The sequence below is a fragment of the Ictidomys tridecemlineatus genome, chromosome 2 (assembly GCF_052094955.1).
Source record: "Ictidomys tridecemlineatus isolate mIctTri1 chromosome 2, mIctTri1.hap1, whole genome shotgun sequence".
Taxonomy (NCBI): Eukaryota; Metazoa; Chordata; class Mammalia; order Rodentia; family Sciuridae; genus Ictidomys; species Ictidomys tridecemlineatus.
Genome location: NC_135478.1, coordinates 44,075,118 through 44,097,829, shown reverse-complemented (window position 1 = coordinate 44,097,829; position 22,712 = coordinate 44,075,118). Strand labels below are relative to the sequence as shown.

The 22,712-nt window shown below is 33.3% G+C and overlaps 1 protein-coding gene across 7 annotated transcripts in view; it reads left to right on the top strand.

Annotated features, from left to right (window-relative positions):
* The window catches only part of Appl1 (adaptor protein, phosphotyrosine interacting with PH domain and leucine zipper 1), an 80,280-nt gene that overhangs the window by 20,568 nt on the left and 37,000 nt on the right, over positions 1 to 22,712 (top strand). For 3 of the 7 annotated variants that reach the window (XR_013434440.1, XR_013434442.1, XR_013434439.1), the window contains exons 9-22: positions 1,523 to 1,605; positions 2,678 to 2,836; positions 4,763 to 4,951; positions 7,347 to 7,389; positions 9,148 to 9,204; positions 11,303 to 11,394; positions 11,796 to 11,978; positions 14,069 to 14,121; positions 15,007 to 15,181; positions 15,273 to 15,309; positions 16,040 to 16,186; positions 17,055 to 17,105; positions 17,354 to 17,443; positions 18,672 to 18,889. Coding sequence is in view for 4 of the 7 variants with exons in the window: in XM_078038351.1 (XP_077894477.1) it covers positions 1,523 to 1,605; positions 2,678 to 2,836; positions 4,763 to 4,951; positions 7,347 to 7,389; positions 9,148 to 9,204; positions 11,303 to 11,394; positions 11,796 to 11,978; positions 14,069 to 14,121; positions 15,007 to 15,181; positions 15,273 to 15,309; positions 16,040 to 16,186; positions 17,055 to 17,105; positions 17,354 to 17,443; positions 18,672 to 18,818 (1,506 nt within the window). In the remaining 3 variants the exon portion in view is untranslated. Of the gene's footprint in view, positions 1 to 1,522; positions 1,606 to 2,677; positions 2,837 to 4,762; positions 4,952 to 7,346; positions 7,390 to 9,147; positions 9,205 to 11,302; positions 11,395 to 11,795; positions 11,979 to 14,068; positions 14,122 to 15,006; positions 15,182 to 15,272; positions 15,310 to 16,039; positions 16,187 to 17,054; positions 17,106 to 17,353; positions 17,444 to 18,671; positions 22,534 to 22,712 lie in introns of those variants that run through there. The other 4 variants (XM_078038351.1, XM_078038353.1, XM_078038354.1 and 1 more) reach the window with 4 other exon arrangements.

The window sequence follows — 22,712 nt, the reverse complement described above, 5'->3', positions numbered from 1 at the left end:
AAGCTTTACATTAAGGCACACATTTGTAATCCCAGCGGCACAGGAGGCTGAGGCAGAAGGATCATGAGTTCAGAGCCAGCCTTAGCAAAAGCGAGGCACTAAGCAACTCAGTAAGACCCTGTCTCTAAAATACAAAATAGGGCTGGGGATGTGGCTCAGTGGTCATGTGTCCCTGAGTTAAATCCTTGGTACCCACACCCCACCAAAAAAGCTTTGTGTCAAGCTTGGTATTTATATTAAATTATTAAATGTATTATAAACTATTCTTTAAATTTTTTTTTTTTTAGTTGTAGTTGGACACAATATTTTTATTTGTTTTTATTTTTATGTGGTGGTGCTGAGGATTAAAGCCAGAGTCTCACACATGCTAGACGAGCGCTCTACTGCTGAGCCACAATCTCAGCCCCCCCAATCATTTTTTTTAAAAATATGTATTTTTTAGTTGTACTTGGACATAATACCGTTATTTTATTTATTTGTATGTGGTGCTAAGGATCGAACCCAGGGCCTCGCACGTGCTAGATGAGCGCTCTATCTCTGAGCCACAATCCCAGCCCCATAAACTATTCTTAACATACTCATTTGTGTCTTGGTTTTATTTATTTATTTATTTGCATAGTGCTAGGGATCAAATCCATGGACACATGCATTCTAGGCAAGTGCTGTTATCACTGAGCTACATCCCTAATCCTTTTTATTTTATTTTGAGACAGGGTTTTTTCTAAGTTGCCCAGGATGGCCTCAGACTTGCTATCTTCCTGCCTCATCCTATCAAGTAATTGGGATTCTGGGCATATCAACTGTGCCCAGTGTGTTTGGGTTTTAAAAAGTAATAAAGATTTCAGTATTTTGGACTAAATGATACCATTTATGTTGTATTTAGACCCTGTTCACCACAGTTGGGGATAGAAAGCAGAAGCTAAATGAATTCCAGAGTTATACCTATTGCTATTCTACCCCTCCTTGCTTCATAATAGATCTGAAAGAGAGTGAACAAATTTGTGTGTCCCATGTTCCTTGTACACTTTCTGAGTTTAAAGTAATAGATGAACTCTCAAGTACCCAAAGAGACGTGCATCAGGAAGGACGCTAGGAAACTGAGTTTGGGGTGATATAATATGTCAGGCCCTTAAAAATCAGGGGTTTAAAGAAATTTGAAGATCCTTCAGTTTTAAGAGTATTTTCTGTTCCTCAGATTTAAAACTTATCTTTGTAGTAAATATGAAATAGTTTATCTATATGATTTGTTTGAAAATGCTTCAAAATTTATTTTCATTTTCATAAATTATTTAGCATATATCAGTTTGGGTATATATATATATACATATAATTTGTTCACTTAAATATTCTCAGTGATTCTTTGCGTAGTAGAAGTTGTAAACTGAAACCTGTTATTACACAAATGGAATAATCCTTTGGTTTTTATTTAACCATGTATCTTAGATATTTTTTATGTGATTGACTGAAGTATTCTTTTATGTATGTTTGTGTTGTTTGATCCTCCATTCCTCCTCTACCCCAGATAAGTTTCTTTAAGATGGGTTCTGAAAATCTCAATGAACAGTTGGAAGAATTTTTAGCTAATATTGGAACAAGTGTACAGAAGTAAGTATTTTTCCCTTAAAATTGAAAATGAAATGATGTGAATAAGTTAACAGCTAAATGCCATAACTTAAAAATACTTACAACTTCATTTCTTTCTTTTTTTTTTTTTTTAAAGACCTTTATTTTATTTATATGTGGTGCTGAGACTCAAACCCAGGGCCTCACACATGCTAGGCAAGTGCTCTACCACTGAGCCACAACTCCAGCCCCACAACTTAATTTCTTTCTTTTTTTTTTTTTTAAATATTTTTTAGTTGTTGATGGACCTTTATTTATTTATTTATTTGTATGTGGTGCTGAGAATTGAACCCAGTGCCCCATGCATGCTAGGCAAGCACGCCACCCCTGAGCCACAACCCTAGCCAACAACTTAATTTCTTGAGGAAGTATTTTCCCTAACTTGAGAGTGTTTCTCCCACAGCTTATGGATGCTTCTTGGTTTTTTAAATCATCTTTTCCCTAGAATGTAAACTGAATTTTATAACAGTGTCAAACTTTGAGAATAATTTTAATGATACAGAACTAGATTTTATGTCTGAGTAAAACAGACTTATAATAATAATTAATTGTAAGTGAAATTATCTTTAAACTCCAAATTGTGGGGATTGCTTGGGATATTACTGATTAAATGTCGTTTTCCAAGCCATGAAACTTGAGAGAGAGAAAACATTGTTCTGCATTCTGATTAGGTTCAAAAGTCTGAGCAGTAATGTGATCATTCTGAGGTATGGAGAGAGATAAAAATGAAAATGATTTTTTTTCCTGTCCTGAGGATCAAACCCAGGGCCTTATGCATGCTAGGCAAGTGCTATACCACTGAATTACTCCCCAGCTCTAAAAAATGAATACTGTTCATAAGACAGAAGTCAGGCATTCATTAGTTTTGAATTTAGAATTGTTTCTAAAATATCTAAAATGTAAAGCTGTAGAAAATGTATTTATGTCGATTTAACCACCTATGCCACTGATTATCTCTTTTTAAAAAATATGTACAAAACAAATATACAGGTAAACCTGATTGGTAAGAAGTTCTTTGTTGGTGTGGCTTGCTGTAAATATTCCTTTCTGTTAGTGTTCGCAGGGAAATGGACAGTGATGTAGAGACCATGCAGCAGACAATAGAGGATTTGGAAGTAGCCAGTGACCCTTTATATGTGCCTGACCCAGACCCCACAAAATTTCCTGTTAATCGAAACTTAACCCGAAAGGCTGGATACCTTAATGCTAGAAAGTAAGAAAACTAGTTATTTTCATGCATTGTATATCATTTTACATATATATATATAATATTCATTTGGTATTATCAATATAATATATCCTGCCAAATTGTTTTGATTTATTAGAGGTTGAACCTAATTTTTAGTGATGTTAGTATTTATGTGAACTTGATGATAGATAAGGTACATGAATGAAAACTTTTCTACCTAGATAGTTATTGAACAATGTGGATTTTTTAAAAAAATTTATTTATTTGTTCTAATTGGGTGTATATGACAGCAGAATGCATTTTGATTCATTCTACACAATTGCAGCACAAATTTCTCTGGTTGTACGTGATATAGTGTTGCACCATATGTGCAGTCATACATGTATCTAGGGTAATGATGTTCATCTCATTCAACCATCTTTCCTGCCCCTTTGCCCCATAACCCCCGCTCCCTTCCCTTTGCCCAATCACAGTTCCTCCATTTTTGCCATTACAGATCAGCATCCACTTACCAGAGAGAACATTCGGCCTTTGGTTTTTTGGGATTGGCTTACTTCGCTTAGCATGACATTCTCCAACTGCATCCATTTACCTGCAAATGCCCTAATTTTATTATTTTTTATTGCTGAGTAAAATTCCGTTGTGTATATATACACCACAGTTTCTTTATCCATTCATCTATTGAAGGGCATCTAGGTTAGTTCAACAGTTGTGAATTGAGCTGCTATAAACATTGATGTGGCTGCATTACTATAGTTTGCTGATCTTAAGTCCTTTCAGTATGGACCAAGGAGTGGGTTAGCTGGGTCAAATGTTGGTTCCATTCCAAGTTTTCTAAGGAATCTCCATACTGCATTCCAGATTGCTGGTGGGACTACAAATTGGCACAACCACCAGTGTGTGAATGTGTCTTTTCCCGCACATCATCACCAACACTTATTGTTGTTTGTATTCTTTTTTTTTTTTTTTTTTTTTATTGGTTGTTCAAAACATTACAAGGCTCTTAACATATCATATTTCTTGATAACTGCCATTCTGACTGGTGTGAGATGAAATCTTAGTTTTAATTTGCATTTCTCTAATTACTAGAGATGTTGAACATTTTTTCATATATTTGTTGATCAACTGTATATCTTCTTCTATGAAGTGTCTGTTCAGCTCCTTTTATTGATTAGATTGTTTGGGGTGTTTTTTTTTTTTTTTTTGAGTTCTTTATATATCCTGGAGATTAGTGCTTTATCTGATGTGTGTGTGTGGCCAATAATTGCTCCCAAAATGTAGGCTCTTTCTTCACCTTATTGTTTCTTTTGCTGAGAAGAAGCTTTTTAGTTTGAATCCATCCCATTTATTGATTCTTGATTTTATTTCTTATGCTTTAGGAGTCTTGTTAAGGAAGTTGGGGCCTAATCTGTCATGATATTTATTGGATAATTTGAATTTATTTAGTGAATATTGAATTTATTGAATAAATATTTATTGAATAATTTGGAATTAAAAAATGAAACCAGTTTAAGTTTAAATCTATTATAATGTGAGTGCTGTTAATGTCATTTATCGTATTTTATATATAATTACAAAATCAAGTCAAATTTTAGTTTTCACCTGAAGATAGGATGAAATGGGTTAACCCTAAGAATAAAATAAATTCTTCTTTTGTTTTGAATTTATCTCTTTTGAATATTAAAATATAACTTACTTTTTATGGATCATGATTACATAGCTGAAATTTGATAATTTCCAGCCTTATTTTGGAAAAGGTACATTCACACGAGCGAGTCAATATGAGTAAATTTGTTTTAGGAGACTGAAAAACTGATGTTCATATTTTCTTTGCACTGTGGTAACTTTTTTGCAAGCTGGTTCTTTGTAACATGCTTTATCTTGTTTCTGGATGATAAGGTGATTTTAGGTACGTCATTATTAAAATATGAATGTATTCTCTTCATTTAGTAAAACAGGCTTGGTGTCATCTACCTGGGATAGACAGTTTTACTTCACGCAGGGTGGAAACTTAATGAGTCAAGCCCGTGGCGATGTAGCAGGAGGCCTGGCCATGGACATAGACAACTGTTCAGTGATGGCTGTGGACTGTGAAGACAGGCGATATTGTTTTCAGATTACCTCTTTTGATGGGAAAAAGTTGGTATTTTTCTACTATTAATAAAATTTATAATATTTTAAATTACTGAAATGCAGGATAATTCCTTTTTATCCAGAAATGTCATGAACATTTTAGACTCAGCATATATATTAAGATAATTTGCTTCCCCCCATCCTGCCCTGGACACTGGGGATTAAACTCAGAGATGCTCATCCACTGAGCTACATCCCCAGCCCTTTTAAATTTTTTTATTTTGAAACAGAGTCTCACAAAGTTACCCAGACTTGCCTCTGACCTCAAACTTGATCCCCCTGACTCAGCCTTCTAAGTTGGTGATATTACTAAGCATGTGCCACTGCACCCTGCAAAGATAGTTTGCTTTTTAATCTTACAGAAATGAGTTGAATTTTAATTTTTAACATTGTTAATTTATTTCTTTGAGGTTGTTGAAACCAGGTTAAATGGTAAATACCATGATTCCATGTTAAGAGACTGGTCACTGAAAATCCTGCATTCTATGGGGAAGACAGCCCAAGTTAATTAAGAGTATCAAGTGTGGGGTTGTAAAGATCAAAGCCTGGATTCATTACTCTCTGATCTTAGATGAGTTCCTTAACCCTTCTGATCTCCATTTTTCTACATGTAAAATGTAGGTAGGGAGTTGTAATTTCTACTTTATAAATTGAGAGGAATAGAAATCTAGCATGTGTGTGACCAGCATATGATAGGTGCTAACAATAGTGTTATTTTTAAATGTTAATCATATACTCCTGATAAGATTATTTTCTCCATTAATATTTATTATGCCCCTTAGAAAATTCTATTATCTTTCTATTAAATGAGAATCTAGTCAGGTAAGTGGGGCAGCAGTTCGGAAGGCTGAGGCAGGAGGATTGTGAGTTCAGAGCAAATTATCGAGGCCCTAAGCAACTTAGCAAGACCTTATCTTAAAATATAAGAAAGGGTTGGGGATATGGCTCAGTGATTAAGTGCCCTGGAAATCCTCTGTATTACAAAAAAAAAAAAAAGGATTCTATAGTAGTGTTTAGAACACAATTTCTGAAAAGTACAGAGAGAAAAAAAGAGTATGGTGGGGGGATGTAATCTCAGTAACAAGAAGCAACAGTTAGCTTTTTTGTTTGTTGCCTTCCAGTTTTTATCCTGAATACATTTTTTAATAAGTGAAGAAATGTTGTGATGTAGATTACTTGTAAAAACATTTCATAATGGCTGCATTAGTCTTTTTAAGGACAGATATTATATTTTAAATATTTTCCTAATGATAGATATTTAGGGTAGCTGTGATTTTTTTTTTCCCCCTACTTAATTAAAATATTGACCATTGAAGGGCTGGAGTTGTAGCTCAGACTGCTTGCCTAAGCATGTGTGAGGCGCACTGGGTTCAATTCTCAATACCACATATAAATACAATAAAGGTCCATCAACAACTAAAAAAAATATATTAAAAAAAATTGACCATTGAGCTCTCTTAACTTTTGGAGCAGCCTCTGGATTCCATAAAAGTCATTTCCCACTATATTTATGCATATTAATATATTATGGGGTTAGGGATGTGGCTTAGTGGAAGACTAGTTGCTCAGTATGCTTGGACCACACTAGGTTTGATGCCCAGGATTGGGAAAAAAATTATGAAAATAAGTAAATAAATTCAACCTTTACCCCTTACCAAAAAGACATTATGGCACACTGTCTTCTACCAAAATGTTTGTAGTTCATATTCATTAAATGGTTTAATTTAATATTCCTTCTACAAACATACAGTGAATGCCAATTCTGTGTGTTATCACACTAGGCGTCCCTATGTTCGTTTATTGAAATTACCAAATTGTTAATGTTATTAACAGTACTTAAATTTTTATATTTTTAATTTTTTGCTAATGCTTAACATTTTCCAATTTACATTTCCTGGTGTGATGTAAAATTAGTAAAAATTATTTTTTTCAAAATATTACTGAAAAATAAATATTAAAAATAAAATTAAAAAAATAAAGTATTAACAGTTATTTTGAAAAGCCAAATATTTCTGTGAATCATATGTTGAAATTTTATTTAACTCTATTAAAGGAGAAACTATCAATAATGAAGTTAGTATTTTCTCTGGATTTCATAAGTCATTTTCCCCCTGTATTTATGCACATTAAGATATTAATGTGGGATCACTGATATATGATAAACACCAGAAGTTTGAAATGTATTGTCTTAAAGTGTACTTTCATGGTCTTATCTTTCTAGGATCAGTGCCTATTTCCATTTTGGCACATCTTGCATTCATAGTCAAAATTAGAGTTGTTAAAAGTATTAGTCCTAATGCCTTTGGTGGTTTTCCTTTCCTAAAATACTCTTGGTTGTGGTGTTTGTTTTTTCTTTTTCTTTTAAAAAAGGCTGAAACTTTTTTCTTTTATTTTTCTTCAGATCTTCAATTTTGCAAGCAGAGAGTAAAAAAGACCATGAAGAGGTAAAAGTTTAGTTAATTTCTTCAGCAACATTTAAAAATACTTTTCTGAGGACAAAACAAAAAAATGTTCATTATACAAATTTTAGAAAACCCTAGTTAAATTTAAAAATGTTTATTTTTCAAGTCTTGTTCTAAAGCAGTATTCTTAAGTTTCTCATAGAATTTTATAGTTGGAGACGCCTTAAAGATCATGTCTCTGCCATCTTAAAGGCTCAAATTCAGCAACAACCTTGTGTCTGTTGCCTTCTGGCAGTCTGTCAGTATCATGTGGTAACAGTTTAATTTATTCTCTTATACCAATCCTTTGAGATGCTATTTGCTGCACTAAGAACATAGTAGCAGGGGCTGGGGATGTGGCTCAAGCGGTAGCGCGCTTGCCTGGTATGTGTGCGACCCGGGTTCGATCCTCAGCACCACATACCAACAAAGATGTTGTGTCCGCCGAGAACTGAAAAATAAATATTAAAAATTCTCTCTCTCTCCTCTCTCACTCTCTCTTTAAAAAAAAAAAAAAAACATAGTAGCAGTAGATGTGGCATGACAGGATACAATAAAAAATTAAAACCTTAGGGAAATGAAAGATAGAAAAACGAAAATTTGGGAGTCTTTGTTCTTCCTCATAATGCTTTTAGTTTTGGCTCCATTTTTATTACTGATACACCAAAAAGGAAGGTAAGGTACTACTAAGAACTGATACTTCAAAAACTTTACCTTGTATGGGGCTGGAGATGTGGCTCAAGCGGTAGCGCGCTTGCCTGGCATGCGTGCGGCCCAGGTTCGATCCTCAGCACCACATACAAAGATGTTGTGTCCGTCGAAAACTAAAAATAAATAAATAAATATTTAAAAACAAAACAAAAACTTTACCTTGTGAAATATTCTTCCGTGAAAATACAGCATAACTTGATTTTGAGACTTTTTATCTAATTATAATTGTATTGTAAGATAAAGTTGGAAATTATGTAGAGATCTACTTTTATTTACTTTTCCTGGGAAACAGTTCACATTAAAACTTGTTTTTGGTGCCTGAGGAACACAGATAAATATCTCTGCCCTCTGCATGGTTTACCAAACAAAACATTAGTTGAGTTTAATGAGGCCCATCAGGCACTGGGATCCTCTTGAGAGTGAAACAGAAGTTGTAGAACAGAATGTGTTTTCTATGTTGAAAGAAGGGAGATTTTATATATATACTTAACATTTGTCAATTTACATTTCCTGGTGTGATGAAAATTAGTAAAAATAATTTCTTTTAAAATATTACTAAAAAATAAATATTAAAAAATAATATATATATTTTCACCAGAAAGATATTTATCTCTTAATTTTTGAATTAGGATATCTGAGTTTAGACTGTGTTGTCTGGTGGGGATTAAGGGTAGGAGTAATATAAAAAGATACAGATTATTAAATAATAATTTAACACGATTGCTATACTTTTTATTTTCCATGTGAAATAAATTTAGGACCTTTAAAATTATAAATGTGAATGTTCTCTTATGTGCACATGGTTATGCCAGGTGTTTTTTGTTTTGTTTTGTTTTGTTTTTTGGTGCTGGGGACTGATCCCAGGGCCTTGTATGTGGTAAATTATTATGTGTTCTACCACCTCTACTCCCTCCGGTTCCAAGGTGTTTTCTTATAAAGAAGATTATATATTTATTCTAATTAAACTTTTATTTAGTTGCTTATTGAACATTGTCCTTTAGAAATTTGTTGAAAAAAATTAATCTATTTTTCTTTTTTTTCTTTTTGCAGTGGATTTGTACAATAAACAATATATCTAAACAAATATACTTAAGTGAAAATCCAGAGGTAATATTTTTGTTTTATGTTACCCAGATCTAGTACAATGAATAACAATTCTTAGGCTTACATGATTCCTATTAATTGTGTCATAATTTCTCAAGTTCTATAGTCATTTAATTTGACTTTGGGTAGCTTACTGTATCATGTATGTTATGAGTGTCTGACTTTCCTAGAACAATAAATTATTTCAAAAGGTAGGGAAATTGTGCCAGATGTGGTGGTGCATAGCTATAATCTCAGCATCTCTGGAGGCTGAGGCAGCGGAATCACAAATTTGAGGTTAGTCTAGGCAACTGAGAAAGACCCTGTCTCAAATAAAAAAGGGTTGGAATGGAATGCTGCGAGTGTACCCCTGGGTTCAATTCCCAGTACTGCAAAAAAAAACAAAAACAAAACACTAGGGACTAGATTTGTAGCTCAATGGTACAGTGCTTGCCTAGCATGTGTGAGGCACTGGGTTTGAGCCTCAGAACCACATAAAAAATAAAAGTATTGTGTCCATCCACAACTAATAAAAAAATTTTTTTTAAATCAATACTAACTGTGAAAACAAAACCTTTGATTTTAGTAACTTGATTTCCTGCCAATATAACTTTTTCTTCTTATAAAGTAACTTTGGAAAAACAAAAAAAAAATATGCAGATTAAAGCCTGGTGTGATATCTTGCTTGGGACTCCGGAGGCTGAGATCAGAGGATCGCAAGTTCGAGGCCAACCTCTTCAATTTGGGGAGGACCTAAGCAATGAGACCTTATCTGAAAATAAAAAGGGCTAGGGATACAGCTCAGTGGTAAAGTGCCCCTGTGTTAAAATCCCCAGTATCCTCCCAATCCCCCCAAAAGCAAATTGAATTATTTGTTATTGCCTAGGGAATACAATATTTAGATTTGAATAATTCAGACTTAGAGTTTTTTCTTGCCAATTATCAGAACTCTAATTGTTAATATTTTCAGGTAATCCAGAATTATAATATCTATATTAAGGAGAATAGCAATTTGGATCAATTTGTGCCATTATAATATTTGTATTTTTGCAGTGAGGCACAGAAATAGAAAACTGTTCTGTTGTTTTCCTAATTTTACTTTTCCTCTTGCCTTTCCTTCCTCCCTACCTTCCTTCTCTTTTTTCCTTTTCCTTCCTTCCTTCCTAGAAATTTTATCCTTGCACATGCTTGTGTAAACACTCTACTACTGAGCTACAAACTGTAGCCCTTAATGACCATTTTGTTTGTGATAAAAACATGAAATTTAACATCATTATCTTTTTTAAGTGTGTATAGAATAACACTGACTATTTACGCATTAAAGCAGATCTCTAAATATCATTTTCATGTAGCTGGTATTTTAAGTAAACAATAAGTTAAAATACTACTAGAGCTAGGTATGGTGGTGTATACCTGTAATCCCAGCAACTTGAAAGGCAGAAGCAGAAAGATCTCAAGTTCAAAGCCAGCTCAGCAACTTAGCGAGGCCCTAAACAACTCAGTGAGACCGTGTTGTTTCTAAATAAAATGTAAAAAAAGGGCTGGAATGTGGTTCAGTGGTTAAGCGTCCCTGAGTTCAATCCCCAGTACAAAAAAAAAAAAGTAATAATCTAGAAATCTTTCTCACTTTAAAGTTTTGAAAATATCCATGATAACTTTATAAATTAATAAGCTTATAGATATTTCTGAATATAAATATATTATGAAAACTTTACCAGCAAAGTTATAAAATAATAACTCATTTTGTGAAATTTCCTGTACCTTCTAAATTCCTGTGTTCAACAAATGTATTGAATGTCCATAGTGCTAGTGACTGCTTGGTTCTAGCATTACAAACCTTAATTAAAGATACCTAGTAGTTAAAAATTTGTAGAAAAACCAATATTTTACCCATTATGCATATTAGTAGAGAGTAATCATACTTTTTTAGATTATAAGAAGCAATAGGAAACTTTAGTTTATAGTTTTATGCCATAATAGTAAGACAAGACAACGTAGAACTACTTTAGTAGCTTTACTTCATATTTTAGTGTAACTTAGAAGCCTTCTGACAATTCAGAATTATGTTCAAATATTTGGTTTCTCATAAGACTAATTTGTCCTTTAAAAAAAATCACAATAGGAAACTGCTGCACGAGTAAATCAGTCAGCTCTGGAAGCTGTCACTCCTTCCCCTTCTTTTCAGCAGAGGCATGAGAGTCTGCGGCCAGCAGGGTAAGTTACCACACTTGAGTTATTTAAAGAACTATATGGGCTATTTAAAGTATTTATGAGCACTTTGATTTTAGCAGTGCTACGTAACATTAATAAATAGTTCCCTTAACAACAGAGAAAATATATCTTCAGAATGATAAATTCATCATTAAGAGTGCTAAGTAAATGATGGTTTCAAATTTCCTTAGTGTTTTCAACTAAATCTCTAGATAGAGGTGATTTTTTTTTTAGTTTAATAATTGAAAAGAAAGAAGTCTGTCGTTAGGTAGCTATGATTTGGGATTGTGATTTATTGAAATTTGCTTTACTGTCTCATTGAGTTAAAACAGTTTTTTTCATAGTTTGTTCAATTTCCAAAAGAAAACTAAAGGCAGTGCTTTCTTGTTTTCCTTTGTGCTTAGACAATCTCGGCCACCAACAGCTCGAACCAGCAGTTCAGGATCTTTAGGATCTGAGTCCACAAATTTGGCTGCCCTTTCTCTAGATTCTCTTGTTGCCCCAGACACCCCAATACAGTTTGACATAATTTCTCCTGTATGTGAAGATCTGCCTGGCCAGGCCAAAACTTCTGGCCAGGGAGGCAGGTGAGTGATGGCATCACAGGAACGTTGTGCTATGGTCTGTAAGGTTTATAATTCCAATTCTGCATTTGAGAGTCATCTCTCACATATGTGCACTAGCTTTGTTGTACTTTCTTTAATTACCTAACACAATTTTAGTAGGAAAGAATTATACAGGTTTTACAGTTCATCTTTCTCAATAAAGATAATTTAATTTAAAAAATACTTAATTCTGAATTGCTTATCAGGTCTACTTCTTGGGTATTTACTGTGACAAGAAGAAAATTGATAGTTGTATCTTTCAGTTATAACACTTAAATTCTTAAAGACAATATATGTGCTATAGGTATATTAAAAACATCTTGCATCAGAATAAGAAATCTTTAGGAAGATAAAAAACACTTATCACTACTATGAATTATTAATGATTCATGTTTTGTTTATATAAGGAGAAAGTCCTATCAAAGCAGTTAAAATTTTCCTTTGGCTTTTGATGAAGACAATGTGACTTATGGCAAAATCATTTATTAAATAGCTTGGGTATTTAATAAATTAATAATAGGTAGGTATGGTGGTTCATACCTATAATCCCAGTAACTCAGGAGGATCTCCAGTTCAAAGCTTGCCTCAGCAATTTATCAAGACCCTGTCTCAAAAAATTTAAAGGCTGGGATTGTAGCTCAGTGGTTAAATGCCCCTGGATTTAATCCCTGGTACCAAAACCAAAACAAAAGTTGATAATTAATTTGGATATACAAAGCTGTGACCAAGAAAAGTCATTTACATTTGGTCACAGAAATATACTTAGCATTTGATATAATATAATAGGCCAGGCATATATTAAAGAGATTAGATTCCTGTTACCTTAGTACCAATATTATTTTAGATCCACTTAGCTTTCTGTTTCTAAGACCTACTTTAAATGGTATCCTTCTTCCTTCATTGTGGGTGTGCTAAAAGCCAAGCACACTAAGGAGAGAGTTAGCTTCTTTCTCTAGTTCACTTTTCTTCTTGCGTTGTTATTTATGCCTTGAGAAATCCAGGGTTTTTTTGTTTTTGTTTTTGTTTTTTTTTAGAGAGAGAGAGTTTTTTAATATTTATTTTCCAGTTTTTTTCGGTGGACACAACATCTTTATTTTATTTTTATGTGGTGCTGAGGATCAAACCCAGAGCCCCGCCCCGCGCGTGCCAGGTGAGCGCACTACCGCTTGAGCCACATCCCCAGTCCCCAGGGTTGTTTTTTTTTATGGTGCTAGGGATCAAACTTAGGTCCTTAAGCATCCTAGACAAGAACTGATACCACTGAGCTGTACCTTAGACTTGGGAAATACAGATATAAACTAGAAAATGTTTATATCTTGGGCTGGGGTTGTGGCTCAGTGGTAGAGCACTTGCCTACCATGTGTGAGGCACTGGGTTCGATCCTCAGCACCACATATCTTTATTTAAAGATCTATCAGTAACTAATAAAAATATTAAAAAAAAATGTTTATATCTTGGGCTGCTCGTCTGGCATGCGTGCGGCCTGGGTTTGATCCTCAGCACCACATACTAACAAAGATGTTGTGTCCGCCGAGAACTAAAAAATAAATATTAAAAAAAATTCTCTCTCTCTCTCTCTCTCTCTCTCTCTCTCTCCCCCTCTCCCTCCCCCTCCCTCTCTCCTCTCTCACTGTCTCTTTAAAAAAAATGTTTATATCTTTATAGTTGATTCACAACATGTACCTAGAGAACCTTTTTAAAGAAGAGGATCTTACAGTCTTAGGAAATCCCTGGTATTTCTCTTAAGCAGCTAATATTGTAGCAAAATTAATTGTATCCCCATGCTAGCTTATTAAAATTGAAGAACTTCTGCAAGGTGGCTTATAATCATGTTGATTTTTGTTGTTTTATATGGCGAAACTTGCATGCTGTGTCATCTAAAATGCAGCAACATTGGTTGTATAGTAATTTGAAGGCAGAGGTTGTATAGTAATTTGATTATCAGTATTGTTCCTTAACAGAACAGAGTAGAGCTTTTCTTTTTAAAATGTATGTGTAAACTTTTTTTTATTAATTAGATCTGCTCCATGTGGCTCATGGTAACTATTCATATTTTTTTCTAAACTTTTCAGGCGTACAAATCCATTTGGAGAATCTGGAGGAAGTACAAAATCTGAAACTGAAGGTAGAACAGATGTGCAGTTTTCTTATATTTAAAACTACTTTTTGGGCTGGGGCTGGGGCAAATCCATTTGGGGAATCTGGAGGAAGTACAAAATCTGAAACTGAAGGTAGAACAGATGTGCAGTTTTCTTATATTTAAAACTACTTTTTGGACAACTAAAAATATATTTTTAAAAAAAACTATTTCTTGTAGTAAATCGTGTGACTAATCTGTCATTTACACTTATTTTGTTGTTTTTTTGTTTTTTTGTTTTGTTTTTTGCTATACTGTTTTTGTTTTTAGTTGTAGGTAAATACAATACCTTTATTTATTTTTTTTACTTGTATTTTTTTTCTTTTTATGGTGCTGGGGACCAAACCCAGTGCCTCACGCATGCTAGGCAAGTGCTCTACCACTGAGCCACAACCCTAGTCCCTCTGCTATACTGTTTTTGTTTGTTTTTTTTAAACTTTGAAATTTCCTCTATAACACAACATAATTTAATCTGATTTGGGATGCTGTTCACACAAAATTAGAGAATATCACATACTTTGATCTCATAGTTAAATTTTCAGTGCCTAAGCTGTCCTTCAGGCTTTTCTGATGTTTTACTTCTGGTTCTGGAACATAATTTTTTTCTTATTTTTCCAATAGCTATTTTGTATATATATTTCCAAACTTATTGAAAAGTTTTAAGAGTAGTACAAGGAATTCTTTTTCCCTAGAGCTGCATTGTTGAAGTATTTATTGCCTTATTTTTTTGCTATAACTTAAACACTTTAGTCAGGATAAGTTATTTCTAAATTTAGGGGTTTTACTAGAAAATCTAAAAGGAAGAAGACAGTATATTTTATTCTTTTGGAAAAGAAATGTGGGAAATACATAATGTACTTTGCTCTGTTATAGATTCTATTCTTCATCAGTTATTTATTGTCCGATTCCTTGGTTCTATGGAGGTGAAATCAGATGATCATCCGGATGTTGTTTATGAAACAATGCGCCAAATCTTAGCTGCTCGGGCCATCCATAACATCTTTCGTATGACAGAATCACATTTATTAGTCACTTGTGATTGTTTAAAGTAAGTAAACCTTCCCTAAATAAACTTGAAGGAAAAAATGTTTACATAATTTCAGTGTAATTAAAATTTGCTAAATTTTTAATTATTGTAGGTTAATTGATCCACAGACACAAGTTACAAGACTCACAGTGAGTAATTTTAAGTCCCTTTGTGCATACACATATCTTATTAACTTGATAATCCTGATTCTCTATATTCAGGTCTGATAGTATCAGTTACATTTGTTCTTTAGGCACTTTGTAGTTAATTTTCTAGCTAGCTCCAAAAAGTTATAGGTGAATATTGTATGTAACGTAGAAGAATCAACATGATCTGGTATGATACTTAGTGTTAATCCCTAAGTTAGGGAGCATATAAAAAATTAATAGCAGGAATTAAAAGGTGATCAAGATTATTTTATAGTTATCTAGTTTGAAATTGCTCAAGTGTTTAATCATTTGTTAAATAGACCAGTTTTATTATTGAATTTGATTTTGTAAAATGTGTTAATATCTAATAAAACCCTTATTCTCTTTGGTAATCCAAGCCAAATATGACATTAATTGTTCTTTGATTACCAGTCTGTTAAAAATGGTGTATTTGAGCTGAGTGCGGTGGCGCATGCCTGTAATCCCAGTGGCTTGGGAGGTTGAGGCAGAAGGATCATGAGTTCAAAGCCAACCTCAGCCAAAGCAAAGCACTAGGCAACTCAGTGAGAGAGAGACTCTCTAAATAAAATACAAAATAGGGCTGGGCATGTGACTCAGCAGTCAAGTGCCCCTAAGTTCAATCGCCGGTAAAAGAAAAAAAAGGTGTATCTGATTCCTACTGTAATGGTTTGGAAGATTTCATATTTACTTCTGATGTTTTCTGTGGCAGTTTCCATTACCCTGTGTAGTTTTGTATGCTACACACCAGGAAAATAAGCGGCTTTTTGGATTTGTTCTCCGGACATCAGGAGGGAGAAGTGAAAGTAATCTGTCATCAGTATGCTATATATTTGAATCAAACAATGAGGGAGAAAAGGTATTTGACTTTTCAAAATGTTCCTGTTGTAAAATACATGTTATAGTTAGTTTTTACTAATATTTCTGGAAAAAAACTCCCAGATTTTATCTAGTATGATTGAGTTGCTTGACCAAAGCATGTTGCTCTGAAGAGCACTAAGCTTAGGGATTGGCATTCTGACTATATAGATCCATGTCTTCCTCAACATTGATAGCTGGTAAAATCTTCTCCCTTCATTAGCTTATATTGGGAATAGAATATATTCCTATAATCAGTCAACTTCAAGTATCATCAGCAACTGTTTCTCTCATTCTTTGTGGGCTGAACTACCTCAGTAATGAATTTGAGATAATGAGAAGTATTGTTTGTGAAGGGAGAGCCATCAGTGGAAGCTCACAGACTCAGAAAAGCAGTGAGAGATGTGGTCCATGACTTTAAACCCAGCAACTCAGGAGGCTGAGGTGGGAGAAATGCTAAATTCATGGTCATCTTTAGCAACTTAGACTATGTTTCAAAATTTAAAAAAGTAAAAGGGATGTAGCTTAGTGGTAAAGCAATCCCCAGTACCCTTCACCACCCCTCCCCCCAAGAAATGGAGAAAATATACAAAGACTTGGTTTAGGGGATGGCACATCCTTAAATCAGCTTTTAGTTGGAGTGGTGTATTATATTGAGTTATAAAACTAGTTATGGGCTGGGGTTATGGCTTAGCAGTAGAGCACTCGCCTAGCATGGGTAAGGCACTGGGTTCAATCCTCAGCACCACATAAAAATAAATAAAGTAAAGGTATTGTGTCCAACTACAACTAAAATTTGGGTACTTAATTTTTACTTTAAGAACTTGAGTTTTTTTGCTTTTTGTTTTTAACACTGTTTTTCTTTTTAGATTTGTGATTCTGTTGGACTGGCAAAACAGATAGCTCTGCATGCTGAACTGGTAAGAATCTGAGAGATGCTTAATTTTCTAAGAGTGTTAATTGAAGTATTATAACAAAAGTGGTTTTCATATTGCTGATAAACCAATTATAATCTGGATAAATGTCTACCATAGAATGAAGCCTTGTGTGCTTCCATACCTATGAATACAAAGAAGGGTATAAAAAGTTACAAGGGTCATGTTAATTGTATATCTAAAATTAAAAATTATTTCATATTTAATTCATTAGTTTTATTTATTGTTCTTAGGATCGTAGGGCATCAGAAAAACAAAAAGAAATAGAGAGAGTAAAAGAGAAGCAACAGAAAGAACTCAGTAAACAAAAACAGATTGAAAAGGTATGCATCCCTAATGTCTGAATCTTCTATCTGGTGTTTGTGAAGACTTAATTCACAGTTGTGACTTTCAGATTTGAATTTCCAAATGAAGGTCTTGTTTCTTCTTGCTCAGCCACTTCATAATCAGATGATTCATAGCATAGCAGAAAAGGGTAACATCTGAAGTCTGCTATGTTTACACAAAAGCTATATTAACAGGTAGTGTGATTTCCTGTTAAATAAACATACCAGAACTTTCATATTCCTGTGAGGGTTATCTTATCAAAGCCACTCTTTTCTTTTTTTTAATATTTATTTTTTAGTTTTTTTTAGGTGGACACATATCTTTATTTTTATGTGGTGCTGAGAATCGAACCCAGTGCCTCACGCATGCTAGGAGAGCGCATTACCACTTGAGCCACATCCCCAGGCCCTCAAAGCCACTCTTTTGAGAGGTTTTATGGACCAAATTGCTATTGTTGAAAACCATTTTTCCCTTTAAGTGAATTAAATTTTAAATGTTGCCAGGAATGCCAATTCATTATCCACTAAAAGATTTTTTTTCCCCCCAATGCTGGGGGATCAAGACCACAAAAGAATAATTTTAAGCTACACAATTTTCCAAACAAAATCTTGATTAGGTGATCCAGGAGACTAAGAGCCTTTTATGGGTTGTGGCATTGACAATAGGAATGGAAAAAGAAGACAGGTGTGGGATACTTGGAGAACACATCAGTAAGAACTGGCAGTGGATTGGATGTATGGACAAAGAAGGGGGAAGTGGCAAAGATGACACTGAAGTCATCAGGCTTCCCTTGATAGGCTTACTGAAGGAAGGTGATGCCAGATTCAGCAAAATGAATTGGACAAGAGGACTGAAAAAGAGGAAGGCATGAGGTATGGGGTAATCCATTATGAGGCTTTTATTATGAAAATTGAGATTACTTATGTAGTGTATAGTAAGAGATGATGGCCTGAATTAGATATTGGCTATAAAAAATAAAATGAGGAAAATGCCAGCGATTTTTAAGTTTGAATGTGAATTTTACAGAATTTCTAGAATAATGCCAAATTTTCTTTGTAGTAGCATTGGTTAGGCATAGCCTTTCTTTTTATAAGGTTGCTAGAATTTTGCATACATCTTTATGACAAAAGGATGGAAATGGCTCTCAAGTATGTATTTTTAAGTGCATAGTTTTCATTTGACTGCAGACAGTTAATTTAGTTCCTTTTCTTTCTTTCCCACTAGGACTTGGAAGAACAGAGTCGGTTGATAGCTGCTTCCAGTAGAACAAACCAAGCCAGTAGTGAGGGGCAGTTTGTTGTCCTTAGCAGTAGCCAGTCAGAAGAGAGTGATTTGGGAGAAGAAGGAAAGAAGAGAGAGTCAGAAGCATAAACTTACATTGCTTTTTGATTGACACCCCCCCCCTTCCGGAATTGACAATTTCTATGGTGAAATGGCACAAGGTAACAACTATGTTGAAATATCAAGGAGGAGACTTCACTTTATATTTGCTTGTTTTTAGCTTCACGTAAAAAAATGTTGAACTTGATGATTTAGTTTTACATTGTTTTTTATTTTCCCTTAAAAATAATAATGTATGCATTAACATTAAATTCCTCTTGTCTAGGGCTGGGTTGGGACTCAGTGGCAGAGCACTTGCCTTGAACATGTGAGGCACTGGGTTTGATCCTCAGTACCACATAAAAATAAATAAACAAAATAAAGACATTATGTCCATTTATAACTAAAAAATATATTTAAAAAACATTGTACTTGTCTAAACAAAACTTATTTCCCTAAAACAGATTGCTGAGGAATTATACTTAAGCATTTTTTTCCTTCAAATTTTGAACTTTTAATCTTGTGTTGTAAATACCTATGTGCCCATCAGAAATAATTTATTCTTAGGTATTCATATATTCATGGATATACTCGATCCCTTTCATTAGGAACATTTTGCTGGCAGTGAAGAAGTGTTCAACTAAGTTACCCCTTTCTACAGAGAATTCTACAAATTTGCAAATATTTTAACATTATTTATTTGTATAAAATCGTTAGAGATTTTAGACTTAAGGTTTCCAACTTATGGCAGGTGGCACTATTGATTGCAGTACACTTTCTTGGATTGCTCACATTTCTCTTATGTACTATATCTGATGCCAGTAGTGAAAAAAGCTTGTATCTTTGGTTCAAAATTGATACAGCCCTTGGCATTTTATTATCATATTCTCAGTTCTCAGGTTGGGACTTCAATTATTACTGCAGAGCAGTAATAATTAAAGTAAGATTTTGAAATTCATTAAAATATTTCTGTTTTGTTCATTAGGACTGGCTTGTAAAGATATTGTTAGAAGATGATACATTGTATTTTCAGCATTATGTAAAATGATTTTTACTGATAATCAAATGACATTTTCAAATGACATTTCAAAAGAAGTTATATACCAATTATGTTTACTGCTTAAAAGTAAAAATTCCCAGAGTTTAGTTTAGAAAATGTAATCTTTTAAATTTCAGACTGATATGCCCAGTATTTTCATAATCCCATATTTTGATAAAGTACTGAATCATCACTTTATATCCACAAAGGCAAATAACTAATTTATGAGCATAGAATAGTTTGCACTAACTATTGTAAATACTTTTCAAATGAGTAAAAGGTATGATTCCATGAAAGACTGAAAAGAAATTGAATGATTGGTATAGCTAGTAGGGGAAGTTGACCAAGGAAGGATTTTAGCCTGCTACAGGTTTAAAATAACATTTCTCTATTGCCTATCTTCTCCCAGAAATTAATTTCTTTTACTTTGCTCAGATTTAAACATGGCTTATAGAAGTTATGTTCATGTGTTCCACATGAAAAAGTATATATACATATATACATATAAGTTAAATATATTGAGTAAAATATCTTACATAGTTAAACATTTAGAATTTTTCAGTAGGTTAGCTACTAATACTAATTTCACAAGGGAAAAATCCTTTTGTCCTTTGATATGTAGTTTTTTGTTTTTTTTTTAGGTCTGAATTAGAAATGGCATCTGTTAAAAGCTCTCAAAATATAGCTCAATTTCATACTGTATATGTACATTGTTTTCTGTAGGAATGAGATAATTATACATAGTTTCATGATATTTTTATCTATGTGCCAACTGGGAGTAATGATTATTTAATACTCCTTAAAGCCTTATGATACTAAAACATATATTAAAAATGTAGACATTTATGGAATACTTTTTGATTAAGTTTATTTTGTGCCTACTAAAGGGAATGCTTTTAAAATATTGTATCATTCCTTTTGTTAAAGTTGAAATTTGTGATCAGTACTTGATCACAAATTTCAACTTTATGCTTTTAAAATATTGTATCATTCCTTTTGTTAAAGTTGAAATTTGTGATCAGTACTTGATCAGTCAAGGAAATTCCTTTTAAGACCTTTTTTGAGATTGGTTAACTTTCAGTTTCATTGTCTTTTCTTTATATGGCACCTCGCTAAGTTCACATGAAATCTGTTGCCTCACAGGAAGTTGGTCATCATTAGAAGGCAGTTTTACCTGGTTGGTCCTTTGCATGGTAGCAAAGTGCTACCCATTGTTAGCCCTCTGGGTCAAAGTGTAGACTGAGGTTAAGGTTATTGGTAGACGTGGGGATGCTGGACAGACTTATAGTTCCTGTGTGTGTGTGTGTAGTTCCCTTTAAGTCATGTTCATAAGAATTATCACAATAACTGTCATACATAACTAAAAGAAATTTTAAAAATGCCCATGTCCATAGGACAGATGCATTCCAGTGCCAAATAGAAATCATGAGTACATTTAGCAATGTTAGATGACAATTCTCTTCCATTACTACTAAACTATAGGAGCTATTCTATTATTGCAGACCTGTAAGCATCGAGTTTAATAAGCTCTCCTTTTTATTTAAAGAATGCTGCCCATGGGCTTCATATTAATGTTATAGCTGATCTCCTCTGAAACCCCTTCAAAAACTCTTGAGATGCTTCGATGGCAGTTGGATTAGATTTGGGGATATCTCTTCTCTGGCATAAATTTATATTTAATGATTTTTAGAAATTAACCACATATTTTTTTAAGGAAAGAAATTAAGAAATTAAGCCTAATTCTGCTGTATGTTCTGCTTCCTATGTGAACAGTGCTTTTGTAACTATGGTAATGAAATTAATAGATAAAAAATCAATTATTAGTGCATCCTTCTAGAATTTTGAAAATTTGCTAATTAGGTACTGAAACTGGTACCTTGAACAAAGTCCCTAAAGCTAATCTAATCTAGTTCTTGTCATGACTATAAGGATTACTTTGTGTGCAATTTTAAAAGAATTCACAGGATCCACAAACTAAATTTGTTGTTTCCATTACTTTTGGGAAAAGGACAATAGGATGTGTGTAATTTCCTAGGTAGCATAAAATGTTGTGATAAAGGCATCTGAGTTCATTCTGAGTTATATATAGGAACCACAGTGTTTAAAATTTGCATCTTACAAATGTTAAAAAGACTAAGAATCTAGCATATTTAGCAAAACCTTTTGCAACCTGAATAAAATGAAAATATAAATGTTGATTTTTGACAACCTCCTTTCAGTTGAATTGTACTTCGAATATTTAAATATACCAATTGTAACAATCAAACTCTTCATTTTATTTTTAGCATTTACTCCTTTTTCATGAAGTTTCTGTTCTACATTAATTAATAATACAAAGATTTGAAACTGGAACCACAGTATACTTTTTTAACCAATCTCTTGTGGCTGTACTCATAAGTAATTTACTTTAATTAATAGAAGAACTGGGGATTAAATTATAACTAAGGTGTGAAATTGCTTTGTATATTCAGTGATTTTTGTAATGTAAGTGACTTGGTTAATTCTTATCTCACTGATAGTTAATTCATGCAGTGTACCATTAAGTCATGTTAACATTTCACTTTAGAATTGGATTTGAGGAACTCACCTTTATGTGACCATGGTGTATACATGTAGGACAGAGAACTTATTTTTTCATTTTGTCAAAATAGGCATTTGCTGACAAGGCTTCAGGAAATATGTTGTTAGATTTTTTAATGTATAATAAAGTCTGATTTTTGTACAGTCTTTTTTTGTATAAAATATTTGATATATTTTCTGAATTTTATTTCTCCAAGTAATTTTGAATGGTGTTGTCACTTATTGGGAAGTTTGTTGTAAAAGCAAATTATAATTCATTATTAGTGACTTTTCTTGATAATTACACTAGATGTGTTACAGACAATGTATACTTACAACTGTTGGGT